Genomic DNA, 27,875 nt, shown 5'->3' with positions numbered 1-27,875 from the left:
CGTGACACAGATAACAGGGTCACCCATGCAAGGAACTGGGAGGTGGGGCCCACCCAGCTTTGCCTCGACGCTCATTCCAATCTGCCCCCATCTCCTGCCTCAGGGATTCAGCGCATGCTCTGCAGGCGTGTTTCTCAACTTTAACCACTTTAAGATGGGTGGACTTCCACTCCCAGAATTCAGCTTGGCTGGCTGGTTGGGGGAATTCTGGGAGTTGAAGTCCACCCATCTTTGAGGTTGAGAAACGTTGCTCTTGCTGGTGGCTAAACCTTTTTGACTTCTAGCCAAGAATGCTGGTTTTTATCCAAGGATGTTGTAGCCAACTCGGCACACCCGGAGGAACACTGCTTCGCTGCCTGATGCCATTTAGGGCCCTAAAAAGTGTGCAAGGGGCAACAAGAACATGAATTCCCTCCTCCAGAACAGGGCTGAAACCGCCGATAATACCGGGAGAGGAGAGGAAGTTCCGGCAGAGATGCAGTGAGTGTGGACCACAGCCAGGTGACTTTTGTGGGCAATGAGATAATGTTCCTCTTCGGCAACGGGTTCCAGGAATAAGGATAGGCATAAAAGAGGATAAAGGCCACAAATTCCCCCTGGAAAAAAGGGCCCTGCGCCTCTCGTCCTGGGACAACCAACCAGCTTGTGAAAAAAACACGCCCTGTTAAAGGATGACAAGAATCTGGGGTCAGCTATCCCCACTTCCCGGATTATATTCCGGCTAAAGTAAAAAAGCGAGCAATTTTTTTCCCCGCAGCACCACAGAAGGTTACAGCCTTAAAACATTGTATTACACTTTCTTCCAGGGGACAATCTCTCTCACACACACACACATATATATATGCAGACATATCTACCTAGGTGTAGATATATTGATATATATGTATATATATATATATGTGTGTATATATATATATATATATATACATACATACATACATATATATATATATATCAGAACATACAGTATTGTACATTTGAGAAAGGCTGGGCGACTCGGCTTTGCGCAAAGCGGGAAGATTTGAACTCAGTCCCCCGCGGGCAGCACTCGGGTGCCTCCACCCAGAGCACGTTGCTACGCTCAGCAGGGCCGTCCGGAGGCGGAGGGCGTCATTCGTGCCTGCGCTTGGAAGGTGGCACCAGGTGCGAAGGGAGTTCGGCTGGCAACTCATGCCCTTCCAGCTTGACTTTGATGAGATGGTTGGCCAGGGCAAACTCCTCGTCGTCCAGCAAGCCGTCCTTGTCCACGTCGGCCAGCTTCCAGATCTTACCCAGGACGGTGTTGGGCAGCTTGGACTTGACCATCTCCTTCTTGGCGCTGGCACCCGTGATCTTGCCATTGACGGGCGAGAGGGTGTAGAAGATCTCGTCGTAAGTGGGCTTGTCCTTGCTGACCACCCACTCCACGTCATCAATGCCCTCGCCGGCGCCCTCGCCGTAGCCATGGCCAAAGGGCCCGTTCATGGTGCCCTCAAAAGCCCCGCCCTTCACCCCCTGGGAGGGCATTTGGGACTCCTCCTGGCGCACCATCACCATCAGCCGAGCAATATCGTTGGCCAGCATGTCGTCCACCGCATCCAACAGCTTCTGCTTCAGGGGCTGGAATTTGTTGAAGTCCTGGGTCAGCAGCTGTTCCTGAGGACACACAACCACACCGAGTTTTTGATTTGGGCCAAGAGACAGCAGCGGGGTCTGTGGACAGCTGGAGAGGTCAACCCCAGGGCTACAGACCACCAAATACCTCAAGGAGAATGCTGGGGCCTTAACTACTGTTCACAGTTCATTTTGTGACCGTCCAAAGTTACAACAGCACTGAAAAAAGTGACCTATGACCATTTTTGCCCCTTACAACCATTGCAGCATCCCTATGGCGATGCAATCAAAATTCGGACGCTTGGCAACCGGCTCATATTTATAACTTTGCAGGGTTCTCCTGGGGTCACGGGATCCCCTTTTGTGACCTTCTGACAGGCAAAATCAATGGGGAAGCCAGAATCGCTTAACAGCCATGCTACTAATTTAATAACTTGCAGTGATTCGCTTAACAACTAGGACAAGGAAGGTCGTACAACGGGACAAAACTCACTCAACAACTGACTTAGCAAATGGACATCTTGGGCTCAATTGTGGTCGTACGTTGAGGACCACCTGCAGTATGGAGATAACAAGGCCAATGGGTGATCCCAGATCCTTTCCCACCCGTGGGACACCCACTTCCCAAAGCTTGTCCCTTTCCCCCGCCCTCGGGGGGGTCTGATCCGGGATTGTACCTGCATCTTCCGGAGGCTGGGGAAATCGCCAGGTGAGATCTGATGCTCACGCTCGATCTTGAGGTAGATCTCGCCCAGGTTGTTCAAAAGCTCCTTCTTCTTGCTCTCTTTGCCAAAGACGTTGGGCATCTCCTTCTTCAAAGAGCTGATAATGTAGGCGTGGACCTGCCGGGGATCAGAAGGAAGATGGTTGAGGAGGGGGGGGCTCTTCTACCTAGTCAACGCTGGACCGGCTGAGACGTTAGTTGGAGATGTCAAGAGAATTGAGGTACCCTTGACTGATGGCCATTGGTTTAGCAACCGTTCAAAGTTATGAGGACACTGGAAAAAGTAACTCATGACTCGTTTTCACCCTCAGGCCCACCCCACCATCCTCATGGTCCCGTGATCAAAATGTGGCTGCTTTGCAACTAGAATGTGTTTATAACGGCTGCAGCATCCCAAGGTCATCTGATCGCCGTTTGTGATCTTCCCAGTCAGCTTCCAACAAGGAAAGTCAATTAAAAACCTCCAGGGATGGAGCCCCCCCCCCCACAACTTCTAAAAGCACGATGTCCCACTGGTTAGTTTTTTCTCACTGTCAGGAAATTCCTCCTTAGCTCTAGGTTGTTTCTCTGCTTGATTAGTTTCCATCTTGTTGCTTCTTTGCCTTTGCCTTCTTTCTGCTTATTTTGGAGAATAAGCTAATCCTCTCTTCTCTGTGGGAGTCCCTCCAATATTGGAACATTGCTTTCATGTCACCCCTGGTCCTTTTCTTCGTTAGACTAGGCCAGGGGTAGGCAACCTTGGCTCTTTTATGATTCGTGGACTTCAACTCCCAGAATTCCTCAGCCAGCATGGCTCAGCTCGGAAACCTCTCCCTTTCCCCTCAGCGTGGCTGGCTCAGGAATTCTGGGAGTTGAAGTCCACCAGTCATAAAGCGGCCTAGGTCAGGGATTGTCCACTAGGACTCCGAGATCCCTCTCACAGTTACTACTATTGAGCAAGGTATGCCCTATACCAGGGGTAGGCAACCTCGGCTCTTTTATGACTCATGGACTTCAACTCCCAGAATTCCTGAGCCAGCATAGCTGAGTCAGGAATTCTGGGAGTTGAAGTCCACCAGTCATAAAGCGGCCTAGGCCAGGGGTAGGCAACCTTGGCCCCTTCATGACTGGTGGATTTCAACTCCCAGAATTCCTGAGCCACCATGGCTCAGCTTGGAAACCTCTCCCTTTCCCCTCAGCGTGGCTGGCTCAGGAATTCTGGGAGTTGAAGTCCACCAGTCATAAAGCGGCCTAGGCCAGGGGTAGGCAACCGTGGCCCCTTCATGACTCGTGGACTTCAACTCCCAGAATTCCTGAGCCAGCCACTGGGAGTTGAAGTCCACGAGTCATAAAAGAGCCAAGGTTCCCCCTTCCCTGAACTAGACATACCCAGTTGCTGCAACCTTTCTCACATGTTTTAGCCTCCAGTCCCCTGATCATCTTTGTTGCTCTTCTCTGCACTCTCTCCAGAGTCTTAACATATTCTTTATATTGTGGTGACCAAAATTGGATGCATTATAAAGTGGTACTAATACTTCATGTTTTAGTGCTGTTATAAAAATAAATCTGAAAAAATAAACAGAAGAAGTGGACAGCCCTTCAAATCTGCCGATGCAATTCTGTTGACAGATGTGTCCTCAAATTATCTCTGTGGCTCTCAGGGGGTTAGAAAGTTTGAAAGGGTCAAAGCAGCCCTAAAAATAATTCAGATTCAAATTGGTTTAAAGCCTCTAAGCCAGTATTTCTCTAGCAACTCGAAGAGGTCTGGACTTCAACTGAAGTTCAGATCTTTTCAAGTTGCTACAATCGAGAAACATTATTTAAGCCAAAACGTGAAGAAAGGTACAAGTCAAATCTGATTTTTGGGACTTGCTGGACACAATCCATATAGTGATATAAAAAATGCCTGGCTAGCACCTTCTTCTGGATGCTTTTTCAGCTTTTAACTCTAATCCACAGTCCTGGGATCTCCTGGTGGTGTCCCATCCAAAGAATACAAATCCAGTCCTGCTTAGCTGTATGGGTAGCTTTCAACTTATGAAAATCGGCACCAGAAACCTCCATTGCTAACTGATGCAGTCATTAAGTCAGTTGCGGCCTGTTTTTACAATCTTTCTTGCCATGGTCATTAAACGAATCACCACGGTCATTAAGCAAATCACACGGCTATTAAGCAACTGGCTTCACCCACCTTGTTGGAAGCCCCAAGGAAAGTCACAAATGGGGACCATGGACTCTGCAACTGTTGTAAATACAGGCGGTGTATTTTACAAACGCTCCAATTTTGATCATGTGGCTGTCAGAATGCTGTGACGGTTCTAAGTGTGAGGACTGGTCATAAGTAACTTTTTTCATTATTTTCATTAAAGTTTGCCATTATAACTTCCAACAGTCACTAAATAAATGGTTGTAAGTAAAGGAACAGCTGCATTGCCTTATTTTTTTTTCACCCCTGTTGTAACTTCAAATGGTTGGTGAAAGGACCGTCATAGGTTGAGGACTACGTATTAAGAGAAACAAGGGATTCACCGATTGCTGTATGGCAGTGTTTGTTAACCTCAGCTGGGGGACTCTGGGAGTTGAAGTCCACACTTCTTAAAGTTAGCAAAACCTGGGTCTGTGAAAATCAATAATAAGGTAAAGGTAAATGTTCCCCCACACATGTGTGCTAGTCGTTTCCGACTCTAGGAGCCAGTGCTCATCTTCGTTTCAAAGCTTGTCTGAGGACGTCTCCGTGGTCATGTGGCCGGCATGACTAGACGCCAAAGGCGCATGGAACGCTGTTACCTTCCCACCGGAGTGGTCCCTATTTTTCTACTTGCATTTTTACGTGCTTTCGAACTGCTAGGTTGGCAGAAGCTGGGACGAGTAACAGGCGCTCACTCTGCTACGCGGCGCTCGGGATTCGACCCGCCAAACTGCCGACCTTCTGATCGACAGGCTCAGCGTCCTAACCCACTGAGCCACCGCATCCCCTAAATCAATAATACTCCCTTGCAAAGCACAAAGGAAGTTTTAGGGAACTTGACAAGAATCTGCCCCTTTGCACCAGGAAATGCGGTGTGTGTGTGTGGGTGTGGGGGGGGGGTGTTTCTGAAAAGTTTCCTAAAAACCAAAACAACGATCAGATTTTTTGCCAGAGTGCAACTTCTACTTTCAATTGGCCACATTTCTATAAAAAAGGCACTGTTCTTTGTTTTTTTGACACTCTTGCAGAAAAGGGGGTTTCTTTCTTCAGACATCAGGTTAAATTTGGGGTAAAGGCAGAAAAAAAGAGAGGAAGCATTCGTTTGGTGGGCTGCGTGTTACAAAGGTTTACTGGTCCGCTTTTGATTGTATTGCCTTTGGGTACATCTCTTGAAAAGCCCAGCCAAACAATTGCAGGTGTGAACAGCGCTGCAAAAAAAAAACCCCAAAGGAACAATTGAAGGTTTAATTTCAATTTCAGATTTTAAATCCGGAATCTAAGGGAATTCTGACCACGTTCCACTCACCCAGGTTGCATCGTCCATTTCCCCATAATGTGGTCCTTAAAGCGGGTTCCCCCTCCCCCATTTTAAAGGACCATCTGTTGGGGAGTTTGTGAGTTTCAACCAAGGGAGCATTTTTAAGAGCGTTGTACCCTAGAAAAGCTGCTTCTTCTGCTGCTGCTGCTGTTTATGCACTCACACAAAAACAGCAGATTTCTAAAAATAGTAATGCTTTTGGTGGGAAATTTTCTAAGCCATCCCTACAGTCTCAGCTTTTTGGAATCAATACCCCAAAAGGAGAGATTTTTTTTCTACGAACAGAGCCAGCACCAGACATGCAGTACGAGAATACATAAAAGCGATCGTCACACAGATCTAATTTTTAAATTTCAAAACTTTTAAACTTGGGGAAAAAAAAATAGAAAGTCCGTGGTAATTGTTAAGACATCGGTCCTCGTTCTTAACAAGTCTGGCAAAAAAAAAAAAAAAGGTCACAAAATGGTGGTGAAATCAGTTCTGGATGCGTGATGACTCGCTTTATGACTGCATTGAGCGACAACAGAAATGCCAGTCCAATCATGGTCGTAAATCGAGGACTACCTGTATCTGCAGGAGAGGTCAAGAGACCAGTCTGCTCTCTGTACAATGGGGTGCTTTAGGGCAGGGGGGTCTCGAAACGTGGCAACTTTTAAGACTTTTGGACTTCAACTCCCAGAATTCCCCAGCGGGCCACGGGTCTTAAAGTTGCCACGTTTGGAGACCCCTTGGTTTAGTGTATAGGCCAAGGGTAGGCAACCTTGGCTCTTTTATGACTTGTGGACTTCAACTCCCAGAATTCCTGAGCAAAGTCCAACTGTAAATCATGGTTGATGGACTGCAAAAGCCAAGCCAACACTAACAAAGCTTCAATCAGGCAATGGCCAGGATAATCCATGTTAGGAAACCTTGTTAGACTTTGCACCCATCATAGAACATAGCATAACAGGGTTGGAAGGGACCTTGGAGGACATCTAGTCCAACCCCCTGCTCAGGTAGGAGACCCAATACCAGGGGTAGGCAACCTTGGCTCTTTTATGACTCGTGGACTTCAACTCCCAGAATTCCTGAGCCAGCCATGCTGAGGGGAAAGGGAGAGGTTTCCAAGCTGAGCCGTGATGGCTGAGGAATTCTGGGAGTTGAAGTCCACCAGTCATAAAAGAGCCAAGGTTGCCTACCCCTGGTTTAGGGAGTTGGCGTGGGTCCTGCCTGTGCATGGGGAAGGACCGGCAGAGCCTGGGGGCGATGTCAAGAGAGGAATCAGCCTGGAGTTGTTACATTCTCACAAACGGTCTAAGTCCAACTCTTCTTGAATTCTCTTAACTCTTATCTGCCAACCTTTAACTAGATTATTTTGCAGAGACATGAGCAATAAAATCAGCTTATCTGGAACTTAACTTAACTGTAAAGCACTACGAAGGGGTATACATGCAGTCCTTGACTTACGACCACAAGAGCCCTTTTTTTTTGTTGTTGTTGCCGAGATATTTGTTAAGTGAGTTTTGTCCCTTTTTACGACCTTCCTTGCCCCAGTTGTTAAGAGAATCACTGAAGTTGATATTTAGCAACATTTCTGGCTTCCTTTCCTCAGAAAGCCGCAAAAGGGGACCACGCGATCCCAGGACACTTGCAACTGTCATAAAAATGAGTCAGATCCCAAACAACTGAAATTTGATCACGTGACCGTGGGGATGCGGAAACAGTTGTTAAGTGTGAAAAATGGTCGTAAGTCACTTCTTTCAGTGTCGTCGTAACTCTGAACGGTCACTAGGTGCGTCGTTGTAACTCGAGGACTACCTGTATATGTTGTAAGTGCTAATAACTCGTGGTCCTGATTCTTTGCGCCTGGCAGACCCTCCCCCCGTAGCCAGACTCCAAAGATGGCCCAAGGCTACTGGTCCCCCTTTGCCGCCGCAATCTCCTCCATCCCCAACCGTCCCCCAAACACCGACAACGCTTCTGACCTTGGCCAGCCGGGCCCTCTTGATAAGGTCGTTCAGCTTCCGGAGAGCGGCGTTGCGAGGCAGCGACTGGATGTCCTTGAACAGGTCTTGCTCCTCCGCCTCAAAGAGTTTACGGTTGTCCGGGATGAGCAGCGGGTGCGACCAGAAGGACCCAATGTAGACGCGCACCACTTCGGGGGTATTGATGATCTTGCCCAGCGACCACATCAGCGCCCCATAGACCCGCATCAGCTGCTGCGTCTCGATCTGGTCCGCCTTGTTCAGCACCACCCGGATCTTGTCCTCGTGGTTCTTGAGACCTTTGATCACCTCCGAAAACTCATCCGAGATGTCCAGCTTGTGGGCGTCGAAGAGCAGGATGATGCGGTCCACCCGCTCGGCAAACCACTCCAGCACGGCGGCAAAGTCGTAACCTGCGGCGAAACCCGAGAAGGCAGAGGTCAGTGGCTGGCTGGCCGGCCCCATTGGGGAAAGTCCAGCTCGTTCAGCGGAGTTCGATTCGTATGGCCAAGTCCTTCAGATGTTGCGGGGACCAAAGCCTGCAAGATTGGGGATGGGTTTGAGTCTCCTGCCGGACTGTCCCAAGGCTGCTTTTTTTTCCACGAGGCAACTGGCACCTTTGGGGCAACCGTACTTGGATGACTGAAAACCTCCGTAGACATCCTGCCAGGCCGAGCTTTGCAACCTCATACTTTCTCCTCTCTCTCATGGACCACAGAGCCTTAGCGAGATGAAATTCAATGGTGGGAAAAAAGGAAGGTTCTACATTTAGGCAGGACAAACTAAAGGCACAGGTATAGTATAGGGCAGGGGAAGGCAACCTCGGCTCTTTTATGACTCATGGACCTCAACTCCCAGAATTCCTGAGTCAGCTATGTTGGCTCAGGAATTCTGGGAGTTGAAGTCCATGAGTCATAAAAGAGCCAAGGTTGCCTACCCCTGGTATAGGGCGTACCTTGCTCAATAGTAGTAACTGTGAGAGAGATCTCGGAGTCCTAGTGGACAATCACTTCGATATGAGCCAGCCGTGTGCTGCAGCTGCCAAAAAAGCCAACACAGTGCTAGGCTGCATTAACAGAGGGACAGAATCAAGATCAGGTGAAGTGTTAATACCACTTTACAATGCCTTGGTAAGGCCACACTTGGAATACTGCATCCAGTTTTGGTCACCACGATGTAAAAAAGATGTTGAGACTCGGGAAAAAGTGCAGAGAAGGGCAACAAAGATGAATGGGGGAGAGGGCCTGGAGGCTAAAACCCTATGAAGTACGGTCACTGGAATTCGATACATCTAGTCTAGTGAAAAGAAGGACCGGGGGAACATAAGTAGTCTTCCAATGTTTCAGGGGGCTGCCCCAAAGAAGAGGGGAGGGTCCAGGACAAGAAGCAACGGATGGAAACTCATCCGGGAGAGAAGCAACCTGGATGGTAGAATCAGAAGCAGGCCATGTGCATCCCCCGGGAGAAGTCTGTTTGTAACTCTGAAGTGTTGGTAACAACCCGATTGTAAGTCAAAGACTTATCTGTGTGCAATAATGTGTCCTTGGAAGAGGATTCTACCATCCCAGTAGGGATTCGTGCAGGGCCAAAAATCTCCCTTTCTTTCTGAGCCATGAGGACTAGAACCTTATTTTTTCCCATAAATGTTTACTGAACACTTTACAAAAACATAAACAGAGGAAAAACAAAGAAAACGTTTTACAAAAAACGGAAGGAAGGAAGGAAGGAAGGAAGGAAGGAAGGAAGGAAGGAAGGAAGGAAGGAAGGAAGGAAGGAAGAGGAAAGGAAAGGAAAGGAAAGGAAAGGAAAGGAAAGGAAAGGAAAGGAAAGGAAAGGAAAGGAAAGGAAAGGAAAGGAAAGGAAAGGAAGAAAGGAACGAAGGAAGGAAGGGTGGGTGGGTTCAGATTTCCTTTGCAGCAAATCTAAGTACAATTACAAAAATATCTCTTCCTCTAGGATTACAAAAGAAAGCTCAGTCTTCTCCATTTTTTCCCCTAATCACAAATCATAAGTGCATTTCTTTTCCATTTTATGCAAAAAAAAAAGTCTATGGGGTTTCCACTCAGCTCCAAACCCAGATATTGTTTTCTCTTGGAGTAAGGAAGTTTAATTTAGCCCTCTCTTGCAAACTGAACAAGCTGGGGAATCTCATCCATTCTACCGTCCAGATTCGTGCCGAATCCAAACCTCTCCCTTTTCTTCTGAATCCTGAGGACTAGAACCTTACTTTTTTTTTTCTGGAGGGGAAGCGTTACTGCTCTGCCAAAACAGAGAGCTTACAAGATGCCAGGCCGGAGAAGAAGGACGGTTCCCCGTCTCAAATCCAGGAAGACAAAAAAAATAAAAATCTAACGTTGCACAAGCCAACTTTCTTGGAAGAGAGCGGGAAAGTTACTCCGTGCTGAAGTCACCCCTGGCCATCGAGCCTATTTGCAAATCATGGAAATATGCGCCTGGGATGGAGACGCAGAGAAGGGAAAACATTCTAGGCATGCACTTAGGGCACCCCTCCCAAATGTCTCTGCAACAGGAAAACTCCGAAGTTCTTCCCGGCATTGCCAGAGGTTAAGTCATTTTGAAGAAAGGAAAAAACACTCAGGGTGGAGGGTTCCACGTCGGTCACACGGGGCGCTGAGAATGGAGAGCTGGTCAGCCGGGCACAGAAAGATCTGCTTAGTCCTCGACTTACGACCACAGTTGAGACCAACATTTTGGTCATTAAGTGAGACGTTCGCTGGGTTTCCTGGGGTCACGCGATCCCCTTTATTTTATTTTATTTTATTTTATTTTAATTCCATTTTTATCCCGCCCTTCTCCAAAGACTCAGGGCGGCTTACAAGCTTAGCAGTAGCCTTCATTCTATGTATATGCCTGCTTATTATTAGGGCTTTCACACACACCCCAAGCGGCATTATTACAAAGTCAGCTTAATTGCCCCCAACAATCTGGGTCCTCATTTTACCTACCTGGGAAGGATGGAAGGCTGAGTCAACCTTGAGCCTGGTGGGACTCGAACCTGCACTAATGGCAGGCAGCTGGTGTTCCTTAAGGAGGCATCAGCCCACTGCTCCACCAAGGCTCTTGTGCGAAGTCCATGGGGGAAAGCTGGATTCACTTAACCACCGTGTGACTAACTTAACAAGGGCGTAAAATGGGGGCAAAACTCACTTCATAACTGTCTTGCTTAGCAACAGAAAAATTGGGTTCAACTGCGGCCGTAAGTTGAGGATGACCTGTATTCATGTCTGAAACACCATTCCGGGAATCAAATTGAAGTTTTTCAGACCACAACAAGCGCACAAATATCAAGATCAGTCAATTCAGATTAAGAACTGCTCCATTAAAGAAAAAAAGCAAAACAAAATGTGTCAAGAGGTTTGGTCAGAAAAGCAGTCAACGAATATCGCCATTTTGCCAACCAGGAACACAGAGCAATTTTTAAAATGTATCCACAAAATTAAAGTTGGAAGGGACCTTGGAGGTCTTCTAGTCCAGCCCCCCGCTCAAGCAGGAGAACCTATACCTTCTCAGAAAAGTGACTGTAGGCAACCTCGGCTCTTTTATGACTCAGGGACTTCAACTCCCAGAATTCCTGAATCAGCTGACTCAGGAATTCTGGGAGTTGAAGTCCGAGAGTCATAAAAGAGCCGAGGTTGCCTACCCCTGGTCTAGACTTTAGCCTCTTCTTAAAAATCTCCAGTGATGGGAGCGCCCGCGATTTCTGGTGGCAAGCTGTTCCACTGGTTAATTGTCCTCACTGTCAGGAAGTTTCTCCTTAATTCCAGGTTGCTTCTCTCTTTGGTTAGTCTCCAAACATTGTTTCTCGTCCTTCCCTCTGGTGCTTTGGAGAATAACGTGACCCCCTCTTTTTTGTGGCAGCCCCTCAAATACTGGAATACTTGTTATCATGTCGCTCCTGATCCTTCTTTTCATTAAACGAGACATACCCAATTCCTGCAACCGTCCTTCGTATTTTCAGTCTCCAGGCCTTGGATCATCCTAGTTGCTTTTCTCTGATTTTTTTTCCAAACTCTCCACATCTTTTTTGTGATATGGTGACCAAAATGCTTAAGGACATTTTCTTAAAAAATTATTTGCTATCTCTCAGGGCCAGAAAATTGCATCAGCGTTTTGCAGTCCCTGATGGGGTGAGTAGCCCACAGTTTCCCATCAGATTTTTCTGATCTCAGCAGTCTTAGAACGGTTCACTATTTTCCTGTTGCAGCTTCCTGCAGGGGAAACCCCAAACTTTGTGCCTGCGTGTTGCTAAACCTGTCACAATGCTGCTGATGCATCCCCAACCCAAATCTAAGTTACTTGCAATTTCTCTTTTTACGCTTCCATCAAAATCCCCTTTAATGCCCATCTGAGACACTCCAGTGCAGTGTTTATAAAGTGTTTCTAGTGCAATTTAAAAAGGTCTAAGACTGCCATCATGTCACTTGTAATCCTTTTTTAACTAAAACAGGGGTCTCCAAAGTTGGAAAGTTTAAGACTTGTGGACTTCGACTCCCAGAATTCCCCAGCCAGCATGACTAGCTGGGGAATTCTGGGAATGGAAGTCCACAAGTCTTAAAAGTTTCCAAATTTGAAGACCTCTGCAGGAACTGGCTATGTGTGGCCCTGGGGTTTTCAAATTTGGCAACTTTTAAGACTCAGCATCCTATCAGCTCAACCTCTTCTGTGCTTTGACTCTTTAGAGTCAGATAAATCACTGCTTTTCAAAAACCGACTTTTGCAGACTCCCATGGCAGGCGTGATTTGTTGGAAAAAATTCAAAACATTTAAAAGCAAGTTACAAGTAGTCCTTGACTTACCACAGTTCGTTTAGGGTTCGTCCAAAGTTACAACGGTACTGGGAAAAAAATGACTGATGACCCATTTTGTTAAATTTCACTTAACAAATATCTCACTTAATGACAGAAATTTGGGGTTCAATTGTGGACGTAAGTCGAGGACTACCTGTATTACAGAAACCCACTTACTGGGCTGAAATCGGAAGACGGTATTTACTTGCAAGGGTTTCAACCCACTCAACGGTATTGCATTTTTGTAGAATACTCTAACCACCCTCCCTACTTTGCAAAGTGAGCAGACAACTCAGAAATAACATTTTCTGCATTTTCCCGATCTGCAGATTTACGCTCATGCTTACTTCTCAGTATTTACAATTGCAAAGGAAAAAAAATCAAGGGAAAGAAAAACACGAATGTCTCAATTTTAGCAGGCTAGATTCACACTTGCATAAATATACTGATTTTTTTTTAACAGATCGCTGCCTGGAAGAACGCCGCAAGCTTAGATTTCACCCACTCCAGGCACTAAAAACCATTCATCTACGCCAAGTCCAAGTTATGGAACAATTAAACCCATAAAAAGCCAAACATTTTCCTGTGGAAAACTGTAGTAGCAGCAGGAAAAAAAAATGTTCTCCCTGGAAGACAAATCCATGGCATGTCATTGTCCCATCCGGTAACGGAACTGGGTTTGGCATCTGGTACCCAATACTCACTGGGTTATGAACCCGTGATGAATAAATCTAATCTGCTGTGGCCCAATTCACACACTGCAGTAACAACGCCAAATAAAAAAACCCTCTTTTTTAATGTTTTAATGAACTGAGTTTTATAGTTTTAAGTGATTTTACAGATGATCCTCAACTTACAGCCATTCCTTTAGTGACCGCTGGATGTTACAGCAGCGCTGAAACAAGTGACGCACGACCATTTTCCTATATAATTATTTCAAGCTATGTAAATACTTCAAATAAAATAAGGTAAAGGTAAAGGTTCCCCCGCACGTGCATGCTAGTCGTTTCCGACTCTAGGGGCCGGTGCTCATCTCCGTTTCAAGGCCGAAGAGCCAGCGCTTGTCCGAGGACGTCTCCGTGGTCATGTGGCTGGCATGACTGGACGCCAAAGGCGCACGGAACGCTGTTACCTTCCCACCGTAGTGGTCCCTATTTTTCTACTTGCATTTTTACGTGATTTCGAACTGCTAGGTTGGCAGAAGCTGGGACGCGTAACAGGCGCTCGCTCTGTCAAATAGGGTCCAGCTTGGCTTGGGCTAAGCATTTATGCAATGAAACTGGATAGAAATAGAATAGGAATAGAAATACAGAATTAATAGAAATAGAATAGCTGGAAGGGACCTTGGAGGTCTTCTAGTCCATCAGGAGAACTGTCCTATACCATCTCAGACAGGTGAATGTCTAAGCCTCAAGTTTTTCTCAAGTGGCAGGTGAAGGAACACACTGCAGATCACTCAAATGCATCACCCAAATTGGTCTTTTTCAAAGACAGGAAAAACACGTACAGGGGTTCATCTGCACCCTGACTTTGCAGTTGTTTAAACTGCTTCAACACTGAGCATGCACAATCTGTCTTCAGTAAGCGCAAGTTTAGGCCACTGTTGCCCAATCTTATCAAGTTTAAGATGGGTGGATTTCAGCACACACACACACACCAAATTCCCCAGCCAATATGCTTTAAGAAGGGTGGACTTAAACTCCCAGAATTCTGGGAATTGAATTTCATGCATCTTAAACTTGCTAAGGTCGGGCAACACTGGGTTAAAATTTTATTTTATTTTATTTTTTTTAGAAAAGTGGGACATGCAATTCTCAAAAGCAGCATTATTCTGGCCAGGGTTTTTAATCACCCAGCACGAATTCAGAAATGCTCAAAACACTGTTCCTTGCATCTTCGGGGGTGTGGGGGGTGGCTGGGGATGATGGGAGCAACCCTAAGCACCTGCAGACAATGCCAGAGGTGGCAAAAGTCTTTCGAACTCCCCTCCTTTTCTCTCCCCAAGTTCAAAATTTTAATTATGCGCTTTTTAAACCTACCCCAGCAGCCCTGTTGCTTTGCCGAAGCGCAAACCCTGCCAGTTTATGGACCCGGACAAACCGCGAGCGAGCGTTACACAGGCACACCTGGAGACACACACCCCCAGTCCGTAAGCCACAGTCCAGCAGGGATGTGCAAAATGACACTTCTGGCACGGGTGTGTGTGTGTGTGTGTGTGTGTGTGCGTGCGCGCAAAGTTAGAACAAAACGTTTCCAGGCAGAACAGACCCTCGTCTGCCCTCCACCTGGGGGAAAAATAAAAAAAAAGCCACACCAGACTTTCCATCTTCCCTTATTTGGCACGGGTGTCCCGAGAATGTCTGAAGGCATCTCCCAAAGGGACCCGGTCACTCCGCCCAGGAAAACCCACTCACGACACGGGGGAAATAAGCCCACGCGTGTCTCCACCCAGGAGAGGCGGGACGGACTTACTCAGCCCTCCAGAGCGGAGAGGGGATATGCCTAATCGTGGGTCCCCAAACCAGAAAAATCCTGCACTGGTATTTCACCGGGAGTGGGGGGGGGAGGGGCCAGACCCACCCAGGGTCAAGCCTTATCACGGATTGCAGCGTTTCCTGCCCGCAGCGGCCAGTCAAGCCGGAGGATTTTTGACTCAAGCTAGGAAAGTTTCCATCCTGCCGAGAGAAATGCAGCGCTCGGAGTCCCAAACGTGGCCGGGGGTACAGACGGAGCACTTGGCAAGGGTCCCCCCCCCCGAAGTGTGAGGAGGGTGCCCACTGAGATCTGTCAAGGAAGGAAAGAAAGGAAGGGGCTTTGAGAAGGGGGCAGCTATTTTCACCCGACTGAGTCCTTGGCCACGGTGCTGTATTACGCCCACCAACCTGCATGTTTTCCCTCCAAGGCCGTGGTGGCGAACCTATGGCACGGGTGCCACAGGTGGCAGGCAGAGCCCTCTCTGTGGGCACCCGCGCCGTCGCCCCAGTCCTAGGCCTTCTGCTGGGTTTTAGAAAACCTTTTTGCTTTAGGCCTGCGCCGCCGTGTGCAAGAAAAAAAAAAGGTTCAATTAATCAACTGCAACTTCACGCGGGGGGGAAAAAAAAAGATCTTGCAAAGTTGGAGTTGATTGATTGAACTTTTTAGTCCCACCCAGTCTGCCCTTACCACCGCAGCCACGCCCACCCGATGGGCCACACCCACCCGATGGGCCACGCCCACCTGGCACCTAAGTGGGTTTTGGGTGTCAAGTTTGGGCTCTCGGTCTCTTAAAAGGTTCCCCATCACTGCCCCAAGGTATGGAACACAGGAGAAGGGATGAAAGGGACCTTGGAGGTCCTCTAGTCCAGCCCCCTGCTCAGGCCTAGATCAGTGGAACGGTTTGCCTCCCAGAGTGGAGGTTGTTAAGGAGAGACTGGACAGCCATTCGTCCGAAAGGGTACAGGGTCTCCTGCTTGAGCAGGGGGTCGGACTAGATGACCTCCAAGGTCCCTTCCGACTCTTGTGATTCTGCTTCCAGAATGCAATTCCTTCCTGTGGATGGGCTCCGGAGAATGGGGAAGGGAGAGTGGGAAATAAAACCCCTTACCCCTTATGGACCTTTTGGGGGAAAACGGGGTGGGGGGGGAAGAGCTTATGACTTCTGCTTTTGATACTCAGCCAAGACAGATTATAGATAGAAGAGAGTTAGGTTGTAACTGTCGGGCAGTTTATAACTCTCTTTATAATTGTCAAGAAGATCAAAAGCTACTTCTTTGTATTTTTCTTTCTGTTCTATTTTTATTCCCCCCCCCCCCAGTTTTTTAGCTTTCTCTTTGGTTTCTGCCTTTTATTTATTTATTTATTGATGGGATTTATATCCCGCCCTATCTCCCGAAGGACTCAGGGCGGCTAACAATAAAACATATTATAAGTACATAAATCAAGATAAAATGAAATTGAGAACATCAGTGCAATAAAAAATTAGAGAATTTAAAAATGAATTAAAAATACTAAATATAAATTAATTAAAATGCCTGTCAGTCTAGGTCAGCTTGGTGGAACAGGTGTGTTTTGAGGCCGCGGCGAAAGGATTGGAGGTTTTGGGCTATCCGAAGCTCAGGGGGAAGCTGATTCCATAGGGCTGGCGCTCCCACAGAGAAGGCCCTCCCCCTGGGGGTCGCCAGCCGACATTGCCTAGCTGACGGTACCCTGAGGAGGCCTTCTCTGTGTGAGCGTACTGGACGGTGGGAATTTGTTCCCGGCAGCAGATGGTCCTGCAAGTATCCCGGACCTAAGCCATGTAGGGCTTTAAAGGTAAGTACCAGCACCTTAAATCTCACCCGGAGGGCAACTGGTAGCCAATGCAGCTCACGCAGGAGGGGTGCAATATGGGAGTATCGGGGAGCTCCCATCACAACCCGTGCAGCCGCATTCTGCACCAGCTGAAGCCTCCGGGTGGTTTTCAAGGGCAGCCCCATGTAGAGAGCATTACAGTAATCAATACGGGAGGTAACGAGTGCGTGGGTGACTGTACGTAGGGCATCTCGGTCCAAAAAGGGGCGCAATTGGTATATAAGACGAATCTGTGCAAATGCCCCCCTAGCCACGGTTCCCCTTTTCTCTTTCAACGGGGGGTGGGTGGTGTCACCGACACCTTGAATTGCACCCGGAAGCAGCCCGGCAACCAGCGAAACCCATGGAGCAGTGGTTGTCACAGGGGCCATCATTCTTGGGGGCCCCCCCAAAAAATGCCGGCGTTGCCACACTGTGCGCAAGCTGTATAGCCGTCAACGCTGCTAACCTCCGACGTTCTTGCTTTGACATCGTGCGCGGAAAGGCAGTTTTGCTTCTTTTAAAACTTGTGCAAGTTACTTTTAAAGTTAGAATTAGTTGATGCTGGGTGTGCAGGGGGGTAGGAATAGGAAGAATGTCTCTCAAGACCGTTTGGAAAGAAGAGAAGAATTTGGAGGGTTAACAATTACAATTCAAACTAATTGGAGAATGTGATTTAAGACGGTTAATTAGAGGGAGGAACTGTGTTACAATACTGTGCCTGAATTTATGCTCTTTTGATGAAAAGACTCCTTAAGGCAGCGTTTCCCAACCTTAGGAACTTGAAGATGCGTGGACTTCAACTCCCAGAATTCCCCAGCCAGCATAGCTGGCTGGGGAATTCTGGGAGTTGAAGTCCACGCATCTTCAAGTTCCTAAGGTTGGGAAACGCTGCCTTAAGGTAAACAACGCCTCCAGGTTCTTTGAAGAATTGCATCGGTCTGGAAGCGTGACAGTCGCTTCCAAGTGTTCCTCCAAGGGTAGCCCCATGGAGAAGCGCATTACAGTAGCCCAGCCGTGAGATGACTTGGGACTGAACAACTGCGCGCAGGGAATCCTGGTCCAGGAAAGGCCGCAACGGGCACCCTTTCCCCCCCACCTTTTTGTGGAGGGAACAAAAGCTCTTGCAAAAGGAGGACCCACAACCTTATAAACACACGCACGCACACCCCGTTTTAAGCCCCACCTCTGCTTATCCGCTGTTTCTCCCCGGACAAGATGCCCGGCGTGTCGATGATGCTGATGCTGTCCAGGACGGGGTTTGGCAACTGCGCACACATAAATCTGCAAAGAAGGGTAAAGGACAGGATTAGGAGGCTGGTGGCCCTGGGGTCTTGGGGTGACATTTTTGCCATTCTGCTTGAACTGGTCATTTCCTCCCTCCCCCCCAAAAAACTTAGGGGATGGAATCATTCATTAAACTTGGAGGGGGCGAGATCACAGCTTTCGTGACATCGGGGCTGGGCAAACCCTAACCCATTTGGACTCCTTCAAAACCTCTGCAAACTTTGGCATGCTGAGGCTGGAAAGGCACGAACAGAATGGAGCTGGAAGGGACCCTTGGAGGTCTTCTAGTCCAGCCCCACGCCCCGCTCAAGCAGGAGAACTAAAACCATCTCAGACAAGTGTCTGTCCAGTCTCTTCTTAAAAAAACCTCCAGTGATGGAGCGCCCACGATTTCTGGTGGCCAGCTGTTCCACTGGTTAATGGTCCTCACTCTCAGGAATTTTCTCCTTAATTCCAGGTTGCTTCTCTCTTTGTTCGGTTTCCAACCACTGTTTCTTGTCCTGCCCCCTGGGGCTTTGGAGGATAGCTTGACACCCACCCCCCTCTTCTTCCTGGCAGCCCCTCAAATGCTGAAATATTGCTATCATGTCACCCCCATTTCTTTGAAAAACAGGAGCCTTTAAAAAGGCCTGCTTCTGCATTAAAAAGGAAAGGATACCCCCAAATTATGTGGGGGTGTTGTGTGCCCATATGTGTCCAATCCCAGCCCTGCCCACCCCCCAATTCATCATCCTACCCCAGGGCCCTTCCTTTTCAAACTATTGAAACATGCCAGAGAAGTGTCACAAGTTCAGGTTCCAGAGAATGGATTGGGACACAGAATCCTAGGGCTGGAAGGGACCTCGGAGGTCATCTAGTCCAACTTGCTGCTCAAGCAGGAGACCCTGTACCATTTCGGACCAATGGTTGTCCGATCTCTTCTTGAAGACCTCCTGGGATGGAGCACCCACAAACCTCTGGTGGGAAGTCATTCCACCAGTTGATTGTTCTGTCAGGAAATTCCTCTTTCGTTCCAGGTTGCTTCTCTCCTTGGTGAGTTTTCCTCCGCTGCTTCTGGAGAATAGCACCAGAGGGCAGGGTAAGAAGGAACAGACGAAAGCTTATCAAAGAGAGATCCAGTCTGAAACTAAGGAAAAACCTCAAGGTCTCTCTCCCATTTTTCTGATTCTCTACCTTCCGGTCCAAAGTCCAGGCTACCCAGCATAGCAGCAGCCCTGCTTTGTTGCAAAATCATTTAACAAACCAGCAATGTGGAGGAATCCGTGGCCAACGGGTTCAAAGATCACAAAAACGGGCCTCAGGAGAAGCAGACACAGCCACCACCAGAGGATCCATCCATTTGCCCCTTCTGCCTGTCCCCAACAAGGGCCCTCAGACATGAGAAATTGTAGAATAGAATAGAATAGAATAGAATAGAATAGAATAGAATAGAATAGAATAGAATAGAATAGAATAGAATAGAATAGAATAGAATAGAATAGAACAGAACAGAACAGAATAGAATACGGAATAAAGAATAGAATAGAATAGAATAGAATAGAATAGAATAGAATAGAATAGAATAGAATAGAATAGAATAGAATAGAATAGAATAGAATAGAATAGAATAGAATAGAATAGAATAGAATAGAATCAGGAACAGGAACAGGAAGCTGGAAGGGACCTTGGAGGTCTTCTAGTCCAGCCCCCTGCTCAAGCACAAGAACCTAGACCATTTCAGACAAGGGACTGTCTAATATTTTCTTAAAGATCTCCAGTGATGCAGCACCCACGATTTCTGGTGGCAAGCTGTTCCCCTGGTTAATTGTCCTCACTGTTAGGAAGTTTCTCCTTAATTCCAGGTTGCTTCTCTCTTTGGTCAGTTTCCACCCATTGTTTCTTGTCCTGCCCTCTGGTGCTTTGAGGAATAATGTGACCCCCCTCTTCTTGGTGGCAGCCCCTCAAATACTGGAAGACTGCTATGATGTCTCCCCTGTTTCTTCTTCTTTTTTAGACTAGCCAAACCCAAGTCCTGCAGCCGTTCTTTGTGTGTTTTAGTCTCCAGGTCTTGGATCATCTTCGTTGCTCTTCTCTGAACTTTTTCCAAACTCTCAACATCTTTTTTGTGATGTGGTGACCAAAATTGGCTGCAGTATTCCAGGTGTGGCCTTGCTAGGGTTTTATAAAGCGGTACTAATACCTCGCGTGATCTTGATTCTATGCCTCTGTTTATACAATCCAGGATCGTATTAGCTTTTTCCCCCAATCTCATCCTGGCAGGTTTTTCTCCTTAGAGGTGAAACTCTGGGGATGTTTTACAAGCAGTTCTCAATTTACAACCATTCATTCAGTGACTGTTCGAAGGTACGACGGCTTTGAAAAAAGTGACATGACTGTTTTTCACATTTACAGGCCCCCCTGGTCACGTGATCAAACTCCAGAGTCTTGGCAACCGGCTCATATTTATGACGGCTGCCGTGTCCCGGGGTCACGTGATTCCCACTCTGTGACTTTCCGAAAAGCAAAGTCAACGGGGAAAGCCAAATTCACTTAACAACCGTGTCAGAAACTTTAACCAGCGCAATTCGCGTAACTGTGGCAAGGAAAGTGGTAAAGCGGGGCAAAACTCACTTAGCGACTGCCACGCTTAGCAGCAAGAGTTTCGTAAGTCAAGGACTACACCCCTACGCACTGTTCACACCATAGCCACAAACCACATCCTGTGCGGGCTTACAAAGAGCTTCAGTTTTCACCACAGAAGGGAAGTGGCACGCAACACCCTGCGAGGGGAACCGAAAACTCGGGCTGGGAAAGGCAGCAGAGGTGATGGGGGAGACACCTGCCTTCCCCTAGCTCCGTGGTGGCGAAACTATGGCACGGGTGCCATAGCTGGCATGCAGAGCCCTCTGTGGGCACGCGCGCCGTCGCCCCAGTCCTAGGCCTTCAGCTGGGTTTTAGAAAACCTTTTCGCTTTAGGCCTCCGCCTCCATGTGCAAAAAAAAAAAGGTTAAATCAATCAATTTCAACTTCTCGCGGGGAAAAAAAAGATTTTGCAAAGCTGGACCTGATCGATTGAACTTTTTAGTGCCACCCAGTCTGCTATTACTGTTCTGTACCAGCCTGCTACCGGCCCTGCAGAAAAAGCAGGGACAACCCCTTTACAAACGGCAAGAGGCTGGAATTGAGCCTGCCAAATGTATTAACATAAAAACACAGAGCAAAGAGAGCAAACACGAACCATGAAACAGGAGCTTTTCAAGCGGTTGCCTTCGGCAAACCAGCCCTCCCACGCATTCCCCTTTTATACAGTTCAGGGCGTGGCTTCTCTCTGCCTCCTTCCGAGGTGCCCCATTGCCTTCCTCTGTTTACTCCTGATTGACTGCCTCCTGCGTCGGGCATCCTTGAACAGGGCCAGCTGTGGGTCATCTTCATCCACGCTGTCAGGCTCACACAGCTGGGTCTGCGTCGTGACCAGGTGGGAGGGGCCTGGCTGAGGGCTCTGCGGAGCCTCAAGGCCATCATCAGCAAGCTCTTCAGCACCCCCCTCCTCGTCCTCCGAGTCGTCCGACCCAACTGCCGAACCCACAGGCTGACCCTGAATCACAACAATTACCACTGCAGCCACACCCACCCAATGGGCCACGCCCACCCAGCACCCGACAATACATAAGTGGGTTTTGGGTTGCAGTCTGGGCACTCGGTCTCTCAAAGGTTCGCCATCACTGCCCTAGCTGGTGCTGGCTGGAGAGGCGACAGGAGTTGTAGGCCACCCAATGTGGGAATTGCAATCTCCATTCAGGCCCAAAGCTGGGAGAAAGAGGAACCCTGGATCAGGCACTCATCTTTCAACATTTTTACTTGAGAAACGGAGACCAGCTTAGTCGGCTTCTGAAGAAATTATCTTCCTTTCCTTCCTTCCAAAAAAAAAAAAAAAAGCCAAGTGGGCAGTCCCTACCAGGATGACAAAATATCTGGTTTTCACAAGAAAATCAAGTTGCAGAGTGGAGAAATCAAGTGCCCCGTTGCAGCAACATCGTTCTGGCAAACGGGAAAGCATAAATAAGAAAAAACACACCAAAAAACCAACCCTTCGTGTAATCCCATCTTGATTCTGTTCGGGGATCAGAAGGGGTGAAGTGAACTTGAGAAACTCTTCCGGTGGGCTTTCTAAAGTCAGTGGAGGAAGTCAGATTTGCTTAACAACCGCATGGTTCACCGAACCACTAGAGCAGGGGTAGGCAACCTTGGCTCTTTTGTGACTCGTGGACTTCAACTCCCAGAATTCCTGAGCCAGCATGGCTCAGCTTGGAAACCTCTCCCTTTCCCCTCAGCGTGGCTGGCTCAGGAATTCTGGGAGTTGAAGTCCACAAGTCATGAAGGGGCCAAATTTCCCTCATGCTGGCTCAGGAATTCTGGGAGTTGAAGTCCACGAGTCATGAAGGGGCCAAATTTCCCTCATGCTGGCTCAGGAATTCTGGGAGTTGAAGTCCACGAGTCATGAAGGGGCCAAATTTCCCTCATGCTGGCTCAGGAATTCTGGGAGTTGAAGTCCACGAGTCATGAAGGGGCCAAATTTCCCTCATGCTGGCTCAGGAATTCTGGGAGTTGAAGTCCACGAGTCATGAAGGGGCCAAATTTCCCTCATGCTGGCTCAGGAATTCTGGGAGTTGAAGTCCACGAGTCATGAAGGAGCCATAGTTCCACCATGCTGGCTGAGGAATCCTGGGAGTTGAAGTCCCTGAGTCACAAAAGAGCCAAGGTTGCCTACCCCTGCACTAGAGGGATTCACTTAATGAACAACCCTGGCTGTAAAATCGGGCACAATGGACTTTAAGCCACCTGGCTTCGCCACAGAAATTCTGGTCCCCAATTGTGGTGTAAAATTGAGAACTGCCTGTATTCCCCTGTGCTGGAATTGGTGCCACATCAAGAACCTGCCTCCTTAAATTTAACTCTCTCTCTTCTTAAAGCCGCACAAGCCAATTTATTTGTCGTGTCTGGTGGCAATGAATTCCACAGGTTAAATTTTTCATAGGGTGAGAGAGAAAGACCAGGTGGCACATTTCTGTTCTAAATCTTCAATAAAACCACCAAGGTCAGAGAGCAGCGAGGACCCCACAGCCCTCAGTGTCCTTTCTCACCCCACTCCACATCCTCTTCTCTCCCTGATGTTACCTAGTTGGGTAATGACATGTCTACAAGAGAATGGCCAAGCTCAGAGCACCAAGGACCCCACAGTCGTCGTCACCCTCCTGCTCCACCTTCTCCTCTTCCTCCTGCCCACAAACCCCCTTCCCTTCTAGCACTGATGATGTTGCCTAGTTGGGTAGCGAAATGTCTGCGAGAAAACCACCCAGCTCAGAGAGCGGCAGGGACACTGCCATTCAGCCCTGAGGACAAATATTCTCCTTTATCATTACAGGAACAATTTCTCTTATCGCAGCCTACTACAATAAAATGAGATTGCCAGAATCCCTGCTTTTTAACCAGGCCAACCCCAAAGCCTTGACCCCAGGACCTCCCGCCTGGAACGCCTCTGGAAAAGTTTCCATTTAGTTGAGCCACATGTAGAATGCCGGGATCATCACTTTCTCTTTAAGGCCTTCCCCCAAATGACTGGACAGGGTGTGGAGCGGACACCTGGCGCGCACACACACACGCGCACACACACTCTGGCATGAAATCTGCCTGCCCAGGACCGCAATTCGAATTAGCACGCCCAGCAACTGGTCTGTGCAAGACTGCCCAACCCACAGGAGCAACGAGAGACGGGTGCCTTTCATTTTTGCAAACACTCATCAGCAGCAAGGATCCCGAACCCCCCCCCAAAAAAAGTCCCGTTCTGTAAATCCAGGGGAACCCCCCCTCCCTGACGGTCCTCGCCCGCGCTCTGCCTGCTTTTGAGGTCCCAACATTGCGGCTGTGTGTTGACACAGCCCGTTCAGTTCCACAGGTAAAAGGACGGAGTGTCCACATTCACGCAACGCCCTAAGGTGGGCGGGTTTTTAACCCTGGTGTATTTGGGGAAGAAAGTTGAGAGTTTGGGTCAACTCATAATTCAAAGCAAGGCTGTTTTTTTTCAAACTTGGCAAGTTTAAGACCGGTGGACCAACTCCCAGCACAGCTGGCTGGAGGAATTCTGGGAGTTGAAGTCCACCCATCTTAAACTTGCCAAGTTTGGAAATAACAGCAGACTAAGGCCTTGCAAAATGAAGAATTTGGGTTCAATTTGTGTCATGGGGACACACGGGCTGCAGAAACCTCTACAAATAGACAGACTGATCCCAGGACTGCAGAGTCTTTTTCCAGACCACAGAACCAATATCTGACACAGCAGAAAAGTTGCAAATGTTTTCATACTTAAGCCAGGCCTGCATGCAAGCCTGGCCTCCAGATTATTATCCCGGATTTTAAACACCGAGAACAACCAGCAAATGTATTTTTTTTTAATCGGGCTAGGATCCTTTTTGCTCAGAACCCATTGAGCTATTTTTAATATTTGTAAATATCCAGAGCTTTTCCCGTCCTTCCTTAAAAATCATGTTTCTACAGCTGCAAAGCCAGCATTCCAAGAATCTTTGGGGGGGTTTTCATGCATTAATGACACCGATTGGCCAACACAACTGGCAGACGCCTCCGAACACCCGGTAATAAAGAGAACAATGGACCAACTCTTGATGCGACTTTAAAAAAGGCATGTTTAACCCAGAGTGTTTTTGCAACCTACACTCCAAAGCAGAGCTTCCTAAGGTGACCCACACCAGATAAAAGGAATAATGGAATTTTGCAGTGGGGAAGGAGGTTCGCTTCTTGATATTTATATGGGATTTTTATTTATTTTTTAGATTTTTGAGACTTTCCTGGTTTTCAAAATCTTTTGGGTGGGGGGCAGCCAAACGTCGCAAGGGCCAATGAGAGCGAAATCAAGCATGAAGCCAAGGAGAGGAAGGGTAACCATCTTCCAGCTGGGCAGGAGATGCAGGCGATGGTGCGAGCGAATGGCCAACCGAGCCGGGCACAAGCTGGCAGAAAAAAAGCAAAGCTCCAGCAAGCTGCCACGCCCAGAGTTTGCAGTGATTCAGAGAAGAGAATTGTGTAGTTAAACCACCCGGGGGGGGGGGGGGCTGGCATTACTCAGATGTTTTTGCAAGAGCGCTTGCTGACCTCTGACCCTTCTCCCTCCCCCTCGGATGCCAATTCAAGACAAGGCTCAAGAGAAATTTCCTGACAATGGGGACAATCAGTGGAAAGGCTTGCCTCCAGAAATTGTGGAGGCTTCATCACTGCAGGATGTTACAAACAGATTGGAGAGTCATTTGTCTGAAATACTACAGGGTCTCCTGCCTGAGCGGGGGGGGGGGGGGGGGGCGCTGGACTAGAGGACCTCCAAGTTTCCTTTCAGCTGTTATTCTGTATTCTGGTCATTCAGGCTGTGGTGGGCGAACCCTATGACTCACAATTCCCCATTGACTAGACTCCCATTCATGGAACCGCCAACGAAGGCAAGCTGAATTTAGCCACTGCCGGGCAGGGACACTGTAAAGTCAGCTGCTTTGCAAGGCCACTAACCCGGTTTAGGTCAACCTGGCCTGGTTATCAAGAGATGGACGGAGAGACACCCCTGCCACCCTCTATCCGGTTCGATGCCTCTGTAAACTGGTGTCATCAGACTATGCCGGTCGCTTTGCCAGTGAGATGGCAGCACATACATCGAATCTATAAACTACCTTTTAGGAATGGGTCTCCTGCTTGAGCAGGGGGTTAGACTAGAAGACCTCCAAGGTCCCTTATACTTTGCCCTCCTAGACATTACTTGGCCCTGGGAGGGTACTGAAGATGCTTCTGCCTTTGGCTGCAAAGGATCCTGGGTTTCTCAACCTTGGTGGCTTTAAGTCGGGTGGACTCCAACTCCCAGAATTCCCCAGCCAGGTGTGCCTTAAAGCCACCAAGGTTGAGCAGCGGTGGCTCTAGTCCTCAATATCGGCGCCCAAAGACCTTCCTCCCTCTCTGCTGCCCCTTGCCCACCATCCAGCTGGGAAGCTAGCAGTGGTGCTTCTAGTCCTCAAGACCAGACTGTAAGGACCTCCCTCCCTTCTGCCCCCCACCCACCCTGCAGCTGGAAAGTCCTCAAGATCAGATTCCAAGGACCCTTCCTGCCTCCCTGCTGCCCCTTGCCCACCTTGCAGCTGGGAAGCTAGCAGTAGTGGTTCTAGTCGTCAGGATCAGACTCCAAGGACCCCCCCTCCCCACCCACCCCCCGCCCAGCAGGTGGAAAGCTAGCAGCAGTGGCTCTAGTCCTTAAGATCAGAGTCCAAAGACCCCCCCCCTTTCCCTCCCTGCTGCCCACCCACCCAGCCCAGCAGCTGGAAAGCTAACTGCAGTGGCTCTAATCCTCAAGATCAGACTCTTTAGGACCTCCCTCCCTTCTGCCCCCCACCCACCCTGCAGCTGGAAAGTCCTCACGATCAGATTCCGAGGACCCCCCCCCTTCACCCTGCAGCTAGCAGCAGTGGCCCTAGTCCTCAAGACCCTCCTCGCTGCCCCTGCAGCCGGAAAGCTCACCTGTTGAGGAAGGCGTTGCCGAAGGCGTTGAGCTTGCGGAAGGGGCGTCGGGGGTCGACCACCAGCGCGTTGCCCGGGATGACGCCCTCGCTCTCGCCGCTCATGACGGCGATGAAGGAGTCGGTGGTGGGCTCGGGCCCGATGCGCATGCCGGGGAAGTCCTGCTCCAGCAGGTGGCGGATGAAGGTGGTCTTGCCCGTGCTGTACTGGCCCACCAGCAGCACCATGGGCTTGCTCTCCCAGTCGGCCGCCTCCAGCGCCGGCGAGTGGAAGTCGTGGAAGCGGTAGTGCTCCTCCAGCGGCAGCAGCTTGCCGGCGTAGAGCTGCTTCAGGCCCTCCGAGACGGTGCGGAACAGCTCGGGCTCCTTGCGCCGCCGCGCGTCGCGGCTCACCCAGCTGAACATGGCCGAGCCCAGCCCTGCCGCGGGGAAGCCGGTCAGTGCCGCCAGCGCCGCACGCACTCGCCACGCGCCCCGCGGCGCCGCCCTATATAAAGCCTCCGCCCGGGCCACGCCCCGCCAGCGCCGATTGGGCCCGGCCCGGCGGCCGCGCCCTCTCCGCCTGCCGGGCCACGCCCTTCTGAGAGCCCCTCCGTGCTGATTGGCTGCTCCCTCCTGGCGGCCGCGCGCTCGCCGGCTGACTTACCCACACCTCCCCGGGGGAATGCTTCCCGTAGAATACCTCCGCCCGGGCCACGCCCACTTTGGGCTGATTGGCTCCAGCAGGACAGACAGGGTGCCTCTTCGCCCGCCCCGCTACAGCACGGCGGACGCTCCTCGCGTAAAGTTCCCTCCGCGCTGATTGGCTCCTGCCAGGAGGACCGCCCCGCCCTCCCCCTTATAAGGGACACGCTTCAGGGACACGCCTCCACAGCGCCAATTGGTTCGTCCCAGACGGCCTCCGCCCCGGCTCCGTCCCCTCGACGCCGATTGGCCACGGCCATGGCAGACGAGGCAGAGAGGCGGAAGTGTAGGGCTGCTCAGGGATCTATGGCGCTTAGAGAAAATGTAGAGGTGACCTAGAGAGGCACCCATGGGACACAGGGCAGGGGAGAGGTGTCCTGGGACTGCCTCTGAGCATGTGCAGAGTACTTTGGAGCAGATAATTGGGCGTCCTCCTGGATTCACAACTCAATTTTGAAGACCATATAGGAGCTGTGACCAGG

General features: G+C 49.3%; 2 protein-coding genes across 2 annotated transcripts in view; both read right to left on the bottom strand.

The window, feature by feature from the left end:
* Positions 1 to 27,875, bottom strand: part of ATG2A (autophagy related 2A) — a 233,144-nt gene that overhangs the window by 76,360 nt on the left and 128,909 nt on the right. The gene's annotated exons all lie outside the window — the stretch shown is intronic.
* On the bottom strand, positions 155 to 27,284 carry EHD1 (EH domain containing 1). The gene is made up of 5 exons (XM_083374064.1): positions 26,711 to 27,284; positions 18,069 to 18,166; positions 7,767 to 8,179; positions 2,271 to 2,435; positions 155 to 1,635 (listed from the first exon to the last, which is right to left on the bottom strand). Exons 1-5 carry the CDS (start codon positions 27,112 to 27,114, stop codon positions 1,111 to 1,113), a joined length of 1,605 nt encoding a protein of 534 aa, XP_083230190.1. The 5' UTR covers positions 27,115 to 27,284; the 3' UTR covers positions 155 to 1,110.

The sequence above is a fragment of the Vipera ursinii genome (assembly GCF_947247035.1).
Source record: "Vipera ursinii genome assembly, chromosome: 15".
NCBI classification, from domain to species: domain Eukaryota; kingdom Metazoa; phylum Chordata; class Lepidosauria; order Squamata; family Viperidae; genus Vipera; species Vipera ursinii.
The sequence above is the reverse complement of the archived record's forward strand: the minus strand, read 5'-3'. Positions and strand labels throughout refer to the sequence as shown.

What these genes read in the sequence shown, in the direction of transcription:
- EHD1 (XM_083374064.1), bottom strand. Translation starts at nt 27,114, where the DNA reads ATGTTCAGCTGGGTGAGCCGCGACGCGCGGCGGCGCAAGGAGCCCGAG. An exon ending in GGCAACGCCTTCCTCAACAG is followed by an intron (nt 18,167 to 26,710) that starts GTGAGCTTTCCG and finishes CCTTCTTTGCAG; the next exon opens with ATTTATGTGTGCGCAGTTGC. An exon ending in GAAACAGCGGATAAGCAGAG is followed by an intron (nt 8,180 to 18,068) that starts GTGGGGCTTAAA and finishes GTTTCGCCGCAG; the next exon opens with GTTACGACTTTGCCGCCGTG.